Raw genomic sequence first — 16,632 nt, 5'->3', positions numbered from 1 at the left:
ATACCCTTATTTTTAAAAATCTTAAAAATACAATAAATTTATATGAATACCCTTAAATAGAGAATAAAAAAATACCCTTATTTTTAAAAATCTTAAAAATACAATAAATTTAAGGGATAATTAATACCCTTGTTCTCAAATGGAACCATAAAAATACAATAAAATTTGTTATTCTCTCACTCTTTTTATGTTTACTTTTTATATTTTATTTATTTATTAAACTCAGAAACATACAAGATTCATATATTTTTTTATATGTTTTTTTATTTTCTATTTAAGTGTGTTTTGTTAATGATATTGGAAACCGGGAATCCCCGAATCAAAGAACCCGAGAAAAGCTGAAATAGTTTTGAAACTAATTTTTTTCAAATGATCAAAGAGAAAAAGGAAATATTATATTTAAATTTTAAAAACTGCGAAATTTAAGAAATTTCAGTTGAGGTTTGTTTAAACAAAAGTGAAAAGTGAAAAGTGAAAGTTAGTTAGGAGACCAATTCTTTAAAAGTGAAAAAGAGAAGTTAGCTTTTCAGTTATCGATCCAATTCCCATGACCAAGGGCCAACTACGGTATCCTTTTCCCATACCATAATTCTCCAAATATAAACCAACGTACAAGTCATGATGCGTAATTTACAGCTGTAATGCAATCCCAGTTATCTGGATACGGAGGTTTGAGAAGATAAAAGCTTATTGAATAATCAATATTAAACCCCACAAACAAGGGCCTACTGTTATGGGAATCTTAACTGACCCGACCCTTTGTAGGACCCATTTCCGCAACCCATACGCAACATCTTCTCGAAAACTCTATAAATAAGATGCTAATCTCACCATGCTTAGGCTTGAAGAAGCAAACAATCTTCATTCTTCAAAACATTTTAACCGATTCGAAAATGGTGGGACCTTCTCTCAATGCTCCGAAGCCTCCGACCACAGCCGCAACAATCAAATTCCTGTGTAGTTATGGCGGGAGGATTCTTCCTCGGTATCCTGATGGCAAGCTTCGGTATCACGGTGGCCAGACACGTGTACTCGCCGTTGCTCGCTCCATCTCGTTCTCTGGTTAGTAATTGATTTTCTTGTTTGAATTCGATATAGTTAATGTGTGTAGTAGATGTGGATTGCTGATTGAGAGATTAAATTTACTTGTGATTTACAGAATTGATGGCGAAACTTGGTGAATTGTGCGGGAAGACGGCGAGTTTGAAGTGTCAATTGCCGACGGAGGATTTAGATGCCCTTGTTACCATTACATCTGATGAAGATCTTGTGAATCTCGTTGAGGAATATGATCGAGCAGCTTGTCTACAATCATCATCTCTCAAAATTAGAGCGTTTCTATGTTTTCCAAAGAAATGTTCTCCGACTCCTTCCACCGCCTCTGCCTCTGGATCTGGATCTAGTTCTTCCACAGGCACACCTACGCTTGAGGCGGCGTCACCGCAACCTCCTTCTCCATCCTCTTTTTATCCGGCTTCGAGGTTTCTTGTTAGCGCCACAAATCCGTGCATCCATACAGCACCGTTGAAACCACCTGTAAAACTTCCATTCTGCTACAACAAATCTGCCGGAAAGCTTCCTTGTAATCCGTATAGAAATTCCAACCGGTTTTCTCTCGTTCATAATGGAAACCATTGTCAATAACAGTTTAAGATCCGGAAAGAGAAAAACTTTGGTATCGTGAAGTTCATATAAACAACCAAAATCAATACATCTAATAGAGTATGAAACGATAATATAACGGAGAAAATCGAAAAACAAGGAAATGATGGTGAGAGATATCGGATATGTGATGTATGATTGGGACTGTAAATAATATTAAGATCCGGATCGGTATTTTCTAAGATCCTGGAATTCCAGAATTGAAAAAAAAAAAAAAAATCTTAAGTTTGGATCCAAAATTTCCTTTTGGTGAATGCATCGTCAGTTTTTATCTTATTTCGATTATCTTCTTCGTCGATTTTCTCCCGTTGCTTGTCGCCTCCATAACCTCATCTGATCTGATCTTTCTCAGGCTCTCTTTGTCGTTTTCCGATGAATTGATGATCAGATTTTGTAATGTTTCGTGACTGGTTATTATCATTATCTTCTTCCTCCATTACCCATTACAACATCTCCACGTACATATACGTGTTGCGTGTTCCTATTATTGGTTGTTGTTCTTATCTAACTATTGTGTGTCTGGTTTGTTTTCTTTCCATCATCATCTTCCTGATCTTATCTTTTTCAATTTAAAAATATTTCTGGAATCATTGCAGGTTCAGGAATCAGGACATTATCCTTCGCTTGCAATTCCATGGAGATATGATCATCCAACGCTGCTTGCAGGTACACCTCGTAACAATAACATTCATTCCGTGTGGGTCCGATTCAGTTGCATCGATAAAATGAACGATCAAAAACAAAGTAAATAATTTCACTTTTTTGCATATTCATATTTCATTTTCTGTCAATATTGATACAACTTTTTTTTTTTTTTTTTTTTTTTTTTTTTTTTTTTTTTTTTTTTTACCGAGAAACTGTCGTAATTTATGTTATAGCAAACATAGCATGTGCTTTACAACAGATTTATCAAAAAGTTAATGTTGAGAATTTACTAAATTTAGTTTGTTTTTTTTAGCTGAAGTCATCAAAGTATACGAGGAGTCGATTGTTTTGGGTGGAATATTATTAAATGGAAAATAGATGATATTTTGGTGGATCATTTTATTCTGATTGAAGATTTGTATGGTGGGTTTTGCGGTTTGGACTTTTTGGAGTTGGGCCATTTTTAAGTGGTGGGAGTCGGAAAGCGTGGCACGACCGTTGTTATAAATATAGAATATTCTATTTGGGAAAACGAAAAATCAAAATTGGTGGAAAGGTAGCAATTGGAATTGGAAGGGATAACCCAAAAATAGAGCAGAAAGACAACTGAGATCGAGACTTTGAGACTTCGAGAGACTGAGAATAAAAGACTGAATTTAATGAGACAAAATATAAGATGAAATACCAAAGTCCTATGGCTTAAAATATAAGGAGTATATGGTAAGATGTCATTTACCCTGTGCGTTGATAGTTATAATAATCTAATCCTACTTAGGATAAAGTGTAGATTTAAGACGTGGTAAGTTAGAGGGGCTTTTGATTTGCAGAATATTTTGAAATGAATGAAATTTATGAAATGAATTGGAATATGAAGGAATTTGAATCTCAATGTACAACGCGGTTGGTTGACATGGAATGAAATATGTTTCTTGTTGGTTTGTTGATTTTAGAAAGGAATTGGAAAATGAATTTTGTAATAAGATAGAAATATCCATAATGATTTTTGTTACTAATTATATTTTTTAATAAACACGATCATGTTTTATTTAATTACAACATTTTTTATTGAACTCTTCTACAAAATTTGAATTAAAAAAATAACTATCATGTATTTTGTTGAACACATACACGTTATATGTTTATGATATGTGGTTTATTCCCCGTGTATATTTGTAGTAACTTGCACACCGTGATAAAAAACCATGTAATAATAGTCATAACTTCATGGGATATATAAAGTAAAGTCTCAATATATTCATTGATTTGACAAAAAAGTCCTAAATTTTATTTTTTTGACAGTAAAATCCAAATGACCGGCAGTTTTTGACATTTTTACTATTTTTTCCGGTTAGCCGGTAATTATGACTTTTTTGTCAAAAAAATAAAGTTTAGAACTTTATTGTCAAGTCGTCAATTAGGATTTTACTGTAAAAAAAATAAAGTTAAGGACATTCTTATCAAATCGTTGAAAATATTGGGATTTTAGTGTGTTTTCGTAACCAATAACTTTTAATTGTGACTTTTGTTGCAGCACCACCGTTTTTCTTGCTATCATCATCTTTACCCTAACACAATCACGATCATGAGAAACATATGCAAAAGAGAGAGCGGGAAAGGGTGAAAAGACTTGTAAAACTTTCTTCTTGCTTAGTCACCAAATCTTGAACTAAAAAATTGGGACAGATTATACAAACACAAACAACATATGCCTAGTAAAAAATGTGTGAATGTGGAGAAGGGAAAGAAGGGCAATTTCATTTTTTTTCGGTTTCTTATTTCTCCATTTTTTGGACTGCAAAAAGCCAACACAATCTTGGTTCTTTCTGTCTTTCTTTCTTGATTATCTCCATTTTTTTCAATGCCGGTTTGTTGAGATTAAAAAAAACGATTTAACAAGAAACAAACATTAAGGATTTCAATAGGATCTAGTTGACTAGAGAAGGTTTCAATAACTCTTATGCTTAAAGAGTATCATACCATTAAATTTCTAACAAAAAGGGATATATCCCTTTTTAATTGTGTGTTTTCGTAACCAAGAACTTTTAACTATGACTTTTATTGCAGCACCACCGTTTTTCTTACCATCATCATCTTTACCTGGACACAATCACGTTCATGAGAAACATATGAAAAAGAGAGAGTGAGAAAGGGTGAAAAGACTTGTAAAACTTTCTTCTTGCTTCGTCACAAAATCTTGAACTAAAAAGCAGGGACATATTATACAAACACAAACAAACACATGCCTAGTAAAAAATGTGTGAATGTGGAGAAGGGACATAAGGGCAATTTCGTTTTTTTTTTTTTTTTTTTTTTTCCGGTTTCTTATTTCTCCATTTTTTGGACTGCAAAAAGTCAACACAACCCTGGTTCTTTCTTTCTTTCTTTTTTGATTATCTCCATTTTTTTCAATGTCTGTTTGTTGAGATTAAAAAACGATTTAACAAGAAGCAAACGCTAAGGATTTCAATAAGATCTAGTCGACTAGAGAAAGTTTCAATAACTCTTATGCTTAAAGAGTATCATACCATTAAATTTCTAACCAAAAAAGGGATATATACACTAAAGTCCCAATATTTTCAACGATTTGAAAAAAAAGTCTTAAACTTTATTTTTTTGACAGTAAAGTCGTAATTGACGATTTGACAATAAATTATAAAGTCCTAAACTTTATTTTTTTGATAAAAAATTCCTAATTACCGACTAACCAGAAAAAGGGTAAAAGTGTCAAAAACTGCCGGTAATTTGGACTTTACTGAAAAAAAGAATAAAGTTTAGGACTTTCTTATCAAATCGATGAAAATATTAGGATTTTAGTGTATATATCCATAACTTCATTCCATAGTTGATAATGTTGTAAAATTGGATCATTAACAATTTGAATTATTGCAATTTCAATTGTAATTAGTTGATACATGCTATTAGTACAAAAAGGAATTATCTAGTCGTTTAAAAAAACAAGTTTATCAAATAGAAATGTAGAGAGAAGTAAAAAACTAAACACTTTGTCAATTTGATTTTGTGAAATTACTCATTATTAATTATGAATTTTAAATAATTTAAGGATTTTTTTCTCATCTTTTACAAGAAAACAAACATAAATGGTAAAAAGATGGGACATAAAAAAATTCATGTAGGCAAAAATGAAAAACAAAAAACAGAGGCAAAAATCACACACACAGATATATATATATATATATATATATATATATATATATATATATATATATATATATATATATATATATATATATATATATATATATATCATAGTAGTAGGAGGAGGAGGATGATTGTATAATTTAAAATAAAGATAAAGAATTGAATTTACATTCTTGATGCACGGTGAAAAAATATGAAATTTAAATGGTAATTATGGATATCTAATTCCATTTCTTTGGGCTTTGGTAACCCAAACACAATTTTCAATAGATTTTAATTTTCAATTCCTTTGACTCCTTAAGAATTATGTGAAACAAACCCACATTTAGAAATTGTTAATTTTATTTTAGGAGAAGAATGAGAGATGGAGAATTGGCTGTAAATAAGCATCGTATTTATTGTATGGAGAAATCGAAGGGAACCTTTCTCCATTCATGTATCATTCACATAGGCATGACATAGACATTAGAAGAAGACATTTAAGAATTTCGAATATATTTGCTCCAAGCCCTCCAATATTTTAAATTTTGAATGCATGCTAACATAAGACCCTATGTACAACTTAAAAAAAAAATACTAAATATCATAGCTTGTTTGGCACGGAGCGTTTGAGAGCTTCTAACTTCCAGTGGTTGACAAAGCGTTCCGTTTTGAACAAAAAGTCTTGTGCGACACTACAAGCTATTAGCATTTAGTTTAAACAAAATGCTCCAAATCCAAATGCTACTTCATGTAGCGTTTGACAAAACGCTACAAGCTACAAGTTATCTGCTACCAACTAATTTTGTCGAACACGCCCATAATATATTTTATTTTATGGATGTAGGTAATAAAGAGAATGGTGATATTTTTATTTATGAATTTGATTAATCTATTTAAGAATAAGATGATTTGATTCTTATGCAATTCGTTACGATTCTTTCTTTTTAATTAGAGTGAGGATATAAAAATCAAATCATTATATTTTGAAGTGGATGAATCAAAAATCTAAATTAAAATATCACATTCCAATAAAAATCTTAAGCATTTGAAACCAATACCGAGAGACACCAAATGTTAATATATGGTTGCAAGAATAAAAAAGTAGCATCCTTTTGAAAGTTTATCAATTTTTTTTTAATTTAATAATAGTCAAAAACTTATGGGAAATGACTTACAAGGGTAAGAAAGTTTTAAAAACATTCAAAAACGACCATCGAAGTTTTGCATGTTCAAAAAACACCATCCAAGTATAGACTTTGTATAAAAAAACACCATCAAATTATAGCTTTTGTTCAAATCCCACCTAGTGGTACTCGATTCTTGTGGGTTACCTAATGATTTAATATCCTGTTTTGAGAAGTTTCTTATTTCGAGATCATGGTCAATAAAGGGATCAAACAATGGCCTTGGGCTTCAAAGGAATAGGGTTGAGACCCAATTGGATGTATATAATATTGGTTATGTGATCCAAGCTCTCGGTTCGTGTTTTGGAGTCAAATTGTAAAATGAGAAAGTGATGTTTTAGACTTCTTTCATGAATTAAGGATTTTAATTCGGTATTTTTTAAGTTAAAGAAAATTAGATAGGATTGTGGGGCTCTTCAATACCTTTCATGCCTATAAAGAATGCCAAAAAACGGAGCTGAAACAAAGAAATTATAATTGTTTGAAATTGAAGTGGAATTCGGGATTTTGAATTATGCAGGGCGTACACTAGGTGCACGTTGGGCGTAATTCATTAAATGGACTGCGGACTTTGTCGTGTATGTTAGGCGTACGTAAGGAGTACGTAGGGCGTACTTATGAAGATCCCAAACCCTAAATGTTAGGTTTGAGCCCCCATTTAAGGACCTTAAGTCCCTTGAGGTCTCTCCATGTTCAGCCTCCATCCTCCCCAAGCAGTGTTTCGAAACCCTAATCCTTGAATAGCTTGTGTGAGCCTCTTTTGTGTGTTCTTAGTGCATGGTGAAGGAGTAGAAGTCTTTCTTTTAGGATTTTTGCGACTAGAGATTGAAAATCCAGGACTTTCATCTCTTTTGCAAACTTCTGGAGGTATAAAGTTCTCACCTTTATGGTTCTATGGCGTTAATCTAGACTAGCTTAGAGTTTTTCCTGCTTTTGGTCCCCATTTTTTGGTTCTTATGAGTAAAAGCTACTTTAGAGCTTGTGGTGGTAATATCTTGTCATTTCTGAGGAATTAAGTCATAAAAATGAGGTATTGATTGTTGCTTTTTACCCATGCAAGGTTTTGAAGTCATTAAACGTGATTTGGACCTAGGCCTTGAATTTATGCTCCATTAAGCCATGCAAAAGCTTAAAGTTGACGACTTTATTAATTAAGACCTTCCATAGATTAAGATATATGAGTTGGACGTTTAGTCTTAATGAATTAAGAGCTTAAAAGTGGGGTTTGGCATCAAAGGGATTACGTAGGGCGTAACCCCTTAGTACGCAGTGCGTATCGAGGTTGTCCTATTTTATTTTTCCAAGAAAATTTAGTACGCATGGTGTAAGGGAGGAGTATGCAGGGCGTACTCCAGAATTGCTCTTCGGCCGTTTTTGGGCCTTGGGCCATGTTTGGGTTGGGTCTAGCTTGTAAAGGGTAGAATGGTCTTTTACCCTAGTAAGAGAGAATTCAGATTGGACCTTTGGCAAAGGGTTAATACCCTAATTATTAATTACGGTTGGTTTTGATGTGTTCAATGTAAGGAGCTTTTGTAGAAACTGCATGTGTGAGATTGCGGTTATCTTCAGCATGAGGTGAGTCTACTCACTATACTTGTGGGTCGAAGGCACCAATGCCGGCCCACTAGAATGTGTGATGTAGGATGCTAGTTGTCTTTGTGACTCACATTTGTATGTTGGGTTGGGCCTATTGACATGTAGGTAGGGCTGGGCCCAATTGCATGAGTGGGTTGGGCACATTTGTATGTTGGGCTAGGCACATTATATGACGGGCTAGGCACATTTGTATGTTGGGTTGGGTCCACTGATTAGGAAGGGCTAAGCTTATTATTATGGGTTGGTTCCATTATGCGGGCTAGGCCTAATGATATGTATGGTATGTGGTATTTTGGGGAACTCACTAAGGTTTGTGCTTAGGGTTTTACGTTTATGGTTTCTGCTACTTCCGGTATGAAAGAAAAGCCCCGACGTGACTACATAACATCCCCCAGAGTTTATTTCGCATTGTTTATTGTGATTTTTACTCTGGTGTTTAAATACTACATTTCTCTGGTGTTTAAATACTACATTTCACCTTGAATGGTTCTGGGAACAAATTTTTGTATGGATTATTGTTTTAAAAATGAAAATTTTTCTATGAATTTTTAGGACGTTACAGATGACTTGGATTAAACAATTGCTAACCTAGCCTAAGATTAATGACATGGGAGAAGAGGAGATGACATGACATTTATGTGTGTATTTTTGTTCTTTAAATCGAATTAGGGTTTCCTCACATATCTTTTCACATAACTAGCTCAAAGAACATCATCTTCTTTTGTTCTTCTTATGGGTATTGTATCTTCAGGGCACATACTGTTAACATGCTATAGTTGATTGATTGTGTTTTCTCTTTCTTTTGATTATGTGTTGACTTTTTCGGAATCGTAAAACCCTTCTAGATGATAATTTGGCCTCATCTGAATGAAATCAAAAAAAAGGAGAAGTTAATAATGGGGAGTTTTATGAATAACATAATGAAATCGAAATCATTAGAGTGAAATAGGAACATGGATTTTGTGGTCTTTAAGGAATGGATGATCGAAAGCTAGTTGATGAAAGATGTCTACACAATCAATCATATCTCCATCTGGTTTCCACCTTCAAGAACTTCAATCGCCGAAAAAAATTGTTTTGCTAGAGAATGTTTGGCTGGAAAACTCATGTTTGGCCGTAAAAGACATCAAAATCTGGCAAAATCAACTATAGACGGTCATATTGGTATTTTTTGAACAATTTCAACAAGTTTAATGGTATTTCAAGCACAAAAGTAAGTTTAGTGATTGACTCTACACAAAAGTGAAAGTTGATTACCCTTACAATCCCTTATCCTAATTGTAAATGATAAAAGCGGCTTAAGAATGTTGCAAAAATTATCAACCATTTCAGTAAACATGAGTTTGGAAATGAGCACCTTTCGCATTTCACATGTTAGCATTATTTTGCACTCATGGTTTTAAGTGGGTCAGTATCCCCTCACCATATGTGTTAACCAATATCAAACTCTTTTTAGAACGATAAAGACTTGTGAACGTTTCAAAATTATATACAAAATTAATTAAACATGCAAAATATTTATCACCAAATATAAAAAACACAATGTGAAAAAATATACTTGATGTTTTGAAAACATTTTTATTGGTTAAGAATGTACTTTTCTATAAACTACAATAACTTATTAAAAGAATTTGAAAACGTTTTTTTAAATAATTATCTTTTATAGTTCATACTTCCATCTTTTAAGGTATTAATGTTATTTAGTGCATATTATGATAACATTCATTTTGCGTAAATGGAAACACGTAATAAAGAGATGATTGAAATGAGGACAAATTGTGGTTAATAACAAACTATCTAACTTCAGTTACCAACATGGGCAATGTATTTCATTTTATTTACTCATAGTAGTCACATACTTACATTATGTAACCAAAATGGGTATTCTACATCATTCTCCTATTTTCTAAGACATGTAATGTAAATGTTAGGAAGTAAAACAGAAACAAGCAAAACTAAAAGCACACAAGATATAGTATTTACGTGGTTCACTCAAGGTGACCTACGTCTTCGGGTAGGAGGGGAGTATTCTTTATTTATAAGCTCTCAAACAGAGGTTACAAGTACAATTTCAACAAAGATTCGCCTATTACTCTAGAATACAAGACACACCAAATGACTTAACATGTATCTCTATTTATACTTGAGGGATCAGACCTAAAACCCTAATAGGCCAAACCTATTGGCCCATAGGCCTATGAAAGATGTCAACCAATCACTTTCCTCCATGCAACATCTTCTTGAACATTCATCCATGACATACAACACATAAGTATCAGTAACGCACATGATGGAGCACCATGAGCCATAGTGGAACATCGTGATGCATAGGTGGCGCATCATGAACACTAGTGACCCAATATCCATCATGGTGACACAACATGATGTATTCCTTTAGTATCGTCAAATTTTGAGCATCATAGAGGACTTCATAGAACATGTGGCTCATCATACTGCACCCTGCACCATGATGGCACATTTTGCATGATGATGGCCCATCTCATGCAAGGGTGGCATACATCCGCCCCATTTGGAAGAACATCTTCACTTGGCACAAAATCCTTCCAAAATGGTGTAACTTCTAATATATTGGCACAACACCTTCCCATTTGGCGCAAGTTCTACCATAGCGGTGTAACTTCAACCATAGTGGTGCAACTTCTTCAAGCATAGCGCAACATGTTGCTCCAAATGCTCTCAGTTTCTCCAAATGCTCCAAGTTGCTCCAAATACTCCAAATTGCTCCAAGTTGCTCCAAATAATCTAAGTTTCTCCAAGTTGCTCAAAATACTCCAAGTTGCTCAAAATACTCCATGTGAGTTTCAACTGCTCCATTAAACTTAGATGCTCCATAAGAATGCTCCAAATGCTCAGGTCACATTTAAAGATTTCCACCTTGATTTGAGCATCCTCTGAACTCCACCTTAAACAAGAACTTCCTCTCCCTGCCCTCCAACAAGCCCCGAAGGGGCTTACCACCTAAAAACATCAACCAAGTGCAAGAAAAAATTGAACTTCTCCATGGGCAACGACTTTGTCATCATATTTGTTGGGTTCAACTTGGTATCAAATTGTCGTATTGAAAACTTGTCTTATTCCAGAATATCCCGAACGGAATTCAACCTGACATCAATGTGATTTATCTTCTCATGGTACACAAGATTCTTTGCAAGAATCAATGCACTTTAATTGTCACACTACAAGAAATGCTTCTCCACCTTCAGACCAAGACTCTGAATAAGCCCATGCAACCATATCTCTTCCTTTATTCCTTTTTTCATAGACATGTACTCATATTTAGTAGTAGAAAAAGCAACGATATCTTGTAACGTTGAGTTCCAACTGATGGCACATCCGATCCAAGTGAATATGTTAACATGTTCGTAACCTATACTTCAACAATCACCACCATGATCAGATTCAACATATCCAACCAAGTCACTTTTCATATTAACTCCATACACCAGGAAAATATCTTTCGCTCCCTTCAAGTATCGCATGATCCAATTGACTGCTTCCCAATGAGCCTTCCCTGGATTGCTCATAAACCTGATTAACACTAATTGAGCCTTCCCAGTGAAACGAGGAAGAAAACTTAAAGAATGAGGCTGATCGGAAGGATAATGAAGTTTCTAGATCAGGAAAAACATAAAGGCAAAGTTGTTTCTAAAGAAGATAATGATGAAAATCTGACGATGTTTGAATTGTAAATGATTGCTAGAGAGAAAAGAGACAAAGAGATTGATGAACTCAATGCTCTCCGGAAGAAACTTGAGGTAGAAGAAGCTAAAGCCAAGAATTTGAAATTAATTCTTGAAACTTAAAAATCCTTATTTCCTGCCTGGTCTCATGAGCGTATACAGAAAGAAGCCATTAATGATCCGAATCTCTACTGGCTAGAGCCAACAATCTCATTCGACATAACTAATGATGTGGAGTGTCAATTTGATTTTCCAATTAGTCCAAGGGAATTTCTCTTTCTGTACTTCGAACAGATTGAGAAATCTGTGATCTCTGGTAATGGTGTAAACTGAAAGCTCTTTTCGTTTTACTTGAAATTTGCAAAATCGCAATATGAGACATGGAGTTTAAAAAGGATTATGGCATTGATGGTTGTATTACTGATTCAAAAAAAAACTTCTTGAATGTTCAGTTCAAAGGATTCCGAGGTGCCAATCACATTCTTCTCGAGTTCACCTTGGCTGATCTGCCATACATGAACCCTTATGATTGGTTATCTCTGTTTTACATTGTGGCGAAGGATGTCAAAAAATATGAGCCCATTATTGAACACTTGAAGTGGATGATCAAGTGTTGCATCCTTGAAATTGCGAAAATGGATGTCGAGATTGCTGCCGTTCTGAAGAAGAGGCCTACTCTGAAACCATACAAACAAACGGAAGACATCGAACATTTGAAGGCAGGGGTCATTCAAAAGAAGCATTGGAGCATTGTTTACAAAAGGAAGGAAGGTGAAGTGATTTCAGAACTGCATGTTCTTTTTAAGGGACAAACACTTGTAGTCGACAGATTCTCTCAAAGCAATCTTATCTTCAGCTGAAGCTCACAAAGCCAATTCTGCTGCTGATGTAAAGTGCGTTTCGGATATGATTCTTTAGTACCTGTGTTTCCGATCATTACGTCTTCTTGGGGGAAGACAACATTAGAGATAATTTGGAGGGCCACCCTTAAGACCTTATGAATGATTTAAGAAGCTTTGGCGGTTCAAATCTCATACTCATCCAACCCCAAGATTTCCTTCCAAAACTCCTTGGTTTTAAAAAGCTTATTTTTTTCTCGCCTATATCTTAATTGGAGACCATAAGTATTGTTTGTAGAAATTCCTACAAACCTTCTAATATCATCTAATGACACATGTTGAATCTCAGATTTTCCAGGTCTCGATGAAGGTCTCAAATTTGAAAATGTTTAGGAGATCTGAAACTTCCTACCTGAAATATAACACAACCAACCAGGAATTCTCTGAGAATTGCTCCTAGGAGAACCCTCCGATGATTAAATTAGTCGATGATCATAATTCGATTTCGATTCGTTTGAGAGAGGGAGAGAGTATCTTTTACCTCGAGGTGTATGTTTGTGATATATATATATATATATATATATATATATATATATATATATATATATATATACAGGATTTCCTTGACCTTGGGGTGGAAGGCATGAGTTAAGGTTCTTCTTTACTTAGGATGGAACAACTTGATTGAGAGTTTTTCATTGGAAAGGAGCATAAAGTTGTACCTCTTGTCTTGGGAAAGAGCAATCAGATTGGTCGAGGCCGAACCACTTGTGCTGAGGATGAAACTGGTTGGCCAAGGCCGAACCTGATTGGTTGAAGCCTAACCACTTGTGCTGAGGATTAACCTAGTTGGTATGAACCTCTTGGCCGAGACTAAACCTGATTGTCTGAAGTTAAACCACTTATGCTGAAGATGAACCTCGTTGGCCGAGGCCGAACCTAATTAGCTGAACCATGTTTGATTAATCAAGTTCTGCCGTATCTGGAAAAAGGTCTGATCAAGGATATATGTCATCAAGTCCCCCAAGTTTGAAGTAGGAGTGACTCGATGTTCGATCCTGCTTTGGACTTATACTAGTCGCGTATGCAATCAAATGTCTTCATTCACACGTGAACAAGATTAGAGTTATGATATACTCTATTCATGACTTTGTGTGATCATAAAGTTTAGATAAATCAAATGTATTGAATACCAATTGTATCGAAAAACTAATCATTGATCGCATCGCCTTGAGAAAGGAATGGTCCACTAAGTCCCCCAAATCCGAAGTAGGAAGAAATCGACTTCTAATCCGGCTTCAGACTTATACTTTGCTAAATTTAGCACAAAAGGTGTACGAACCAAAGTGTCCTATATTTAGCTGAATCATGGTGTGAAATTCATGATGGCTTGTATTTGGTTGAACCATGATGTAAGAACTGTGGTGATATATTCTTAGCCAAACCATGGTGGCTTTGTTATGTCAATCCATGATGCGTGAGTCACGATGATCCAACGTAGTCGGACCATGGTGTAAGAACCATTGTGGTTTATTAATTGGTCGACCCATGATGTACAAGTCATGATGACCTAACAGAGTCGGACCATGATGTAAGAACCATAGTGGCTTGTTAATTGGTCGAACAATGACGTGCAAGTCATGGTGACCTAACATAGGTGGACCATGGTGTAAGAACCATGATGGCTTGCTAATTGGTCAAACCATGATCTGCAAGTCATGATGACCTAACATAGTCTAGTGTAAGAACCATGGTGGCTTGTTAATTGGTCGAACCATGAAGTGCAAGTCATGGTGACCTAACACGGGCGGACCATGGTGTAAGAACCATGGTGGTTGGTTATTTAGTCGAACCATTATGTGCAAGTCATGGTAACCTAACATAGTCGGACCATGGTGTAAGAGCCATGGTGGCTTTATTATGTCGAACCATGGCACTGAGCTGATGGTGACTCGATATTCCAAACCATGGTGATGAGCCATGGTGGCTTTATAGGTCGAACCATGACATCAACTGATGGTTACACTAAATGATATAGGACCATGGTGATGAGCCATGGTGGCTTTATTATGTCGAACCATGGCACTGAGCCGATGGTGACTCGATATGTTAACCCATAGTGATGAGCCATGGTGGCTTTATAGGTCGAACCATGGCAACAGCCGATGGTTACACTAAATGATGTCAGACCATAGTGATCCATGGTGGCTTTATAGGTTGAACCATGGCATTGGGTCGATGGTCATCGCTATGCCAAACCATGATGATGAGCCATGGTGGCTTTGGTATAAACCAATGTATTTATCATTCAATGTACTAGATTTATAATTCATTGTAATAATAAAATATTAGATTCAAACAATATAACATATAATCAGAACATACAAAAGTGCTTTGCTGTGACAAATGTGCAGTATAAATTGCACCTTGTTTATGTGTGTTCGCATTCGCTTATTGTTGAAAATGTACTAAAAATATGGAAAATGTACCTTATGACCAATATGATGTCATAATTAAGCGAGATGTATTACGAAGTAGCTCTGGATTCTTCAAACCTTCCTCTAAAATCGATATATCTGGAACAATCTTCAAATTCAGGAAAACTTTACAACAGGCGCAACCAGAGAACGTTTGATTACTTTGAGCTGGATGCAGTTTGACTATTTTCTTAAACAACTTCTCTTTCTATATTTTGAGCGATTGAAGGAAGATGGTCATGCCGACTGTGGGATTCAATGTGATTCAATGTAGGCATGAAATAGTAGATGCTCTTTGTTGAGGTAAATCAAAGAATTCCATTGATGATGTCCCTGGCTATAGCCAAAGATCTTTCTGAGGGAGCGACAAGTTAAATTATTCGATCTTGCAACTTAATGGATGACACCGAGATTGCAATTTTAGGACCCAGAGCCTCCCGTAATGAAGATTATTTCTGTCAGTGTGACCATTTGTGCATTTCGAATAAAATCTGATGTTATTCAGAGTAATATGTATCAGATTCTTCTAAAAGTTCATGGAGCTGTTATTGTTGCATTGAAGCCTGGGAATAAAGCTACAGATGCTTACAAGGATGCTGATACTTTAATTCGAAGGAAGCACATGAATTGGTTCTTAATCTAACGAAATTAATCAGGGAAAGGATTGGTCTTGGTTCTTAATCTATCAAAGTGGTATGCAGCTGTAGTCGGCATTGTCGCCAATGGAGCATTTTTTTACTATGATAAATAGATCCTTATGAATGTTGAGTGCTGAAGCTGGGTTGTTCTTGTTTTGAATCTGAATAGGTTAGTAATTTCTTGGATACTAACGTAGTTGTTGTACATACTCTCTTTTTTATTACCTTTCACTTAAACATCACCAATTCCTTCCCAAATCTTTAATCAGTGAAATAGAACGTGCTGTTGTTGGGTCTTCCTTCCAAGGTCCTTGCATCATTAAGAGGTGAAGTTAGAATCAGAGATAACGGGAAGGCGAGATGGCGAAGGTGTGACTCCGGATCCATCAGATGCTTCTCATACAGCTAAGCAAAACGCTGTCGTTTAAGTCAAAGGAAATTTTCCTTTCCAGATTTAATATTGCTAAACAACATTCAAACTGTTTCCGTGATGCACATGTACTAACAGGTTGTGCATAATGGTTTGGAAGAAATTGGTGACAGAAATATATGTGTCTTATGCCTTTTCAACCGCAACATATTTTGATGTTTCTCAATATTTTGATGTTTCCAAAACACATCTTCTTTCTCATCGATGGATTTCCAAGGCTATCTTCAACTCACCTCAAACTCCATTTCTTCATCATTTATTCTTTCATTCTTCTCCAACTTTATTCCATTTTTACCTTCATATATAGGAAAATATTATT

General features: G+C 35.1%; 1 protein-coding gene and 1 long non-coding RNA gene across 4 annotated transcripts; one reads left to right on the top strand and one right to left on the bottom strand.

Moving 5' to 3' along the window:
* The first annotated feature begins 826 nt into the window (after positions 1–826).
* On the top strand, positions 827–3,260 carry LOC145100971 (uncharacterized). Of its 3 annotated transcripts, XM_079038125.1 has the most exons (4): positions 827–1,062; positions 1,160–2,184; positions 2,259–2,328; positions 2,621–3,260. In XM_079038125.1, exons 1-2 carry the CDS (start codon positions 894–896, stop codon positions 1,642–1,644), a joined length of 654 nt encoding a protein of 217 aa, XP_078894251.1. In that variant the 5' UTR covers positions 827–893; the 3' UTR covers positions 1,645–2,184; positions 2,259–2,328; positions 2,621–3,260. The 3 variants fall into 3 exon arrangements, with proteins under 3 accessions (XP_078894251.1, XP_078894249.1, XP_078894250.1); XM_079038123.1 differs by having other exon boundaries at positions 1,160–2,328; XM_079038124.1 differs by having other exon boundaries at positions 1,160–2,406.
* Positions 3,261–8,851: 5,591 nt separating this feature from the next.
* On the bottom strand, positions 8,852–15,369 carry LOC145100974 (uncharacterized). The gene is made up of 3 exons (XR_013705379.1): positions 15,258–15,369; positions 9,182–9,361; positions 8,852–9,091 (listed from the first exon to the last, which is right to left on the bottom strand). It is a non-coding gene; the product is annotated as an uncharacterized LOC145100974 (long non-coding RNA).
* Between the last annotated feature and the right edge of the window lie 1,263 nt (positions 15,370–16,632).

The sequence above is a fragment of the Lactuca serriola genome, chromosome 4, assembly GCF_051521515.1.
Source record: "Lactuca serriola cultivar US96UC23 chromosome 4, Lser_US96UC23_V15, whole genome shotgun sequence".
Classification (NCBI taxonomy): Eukaryota; Viridiplantae; Streptophyta; class Magnoliopsida; order Asterales; family Asteraceae; genus Lactuca; species Lactuca serriola.
The sequence above is the reverse complement of the archived record's forward strand: the minus strand, read 5'-3'. Positions and strand labels throughout refer to the sequence as shown.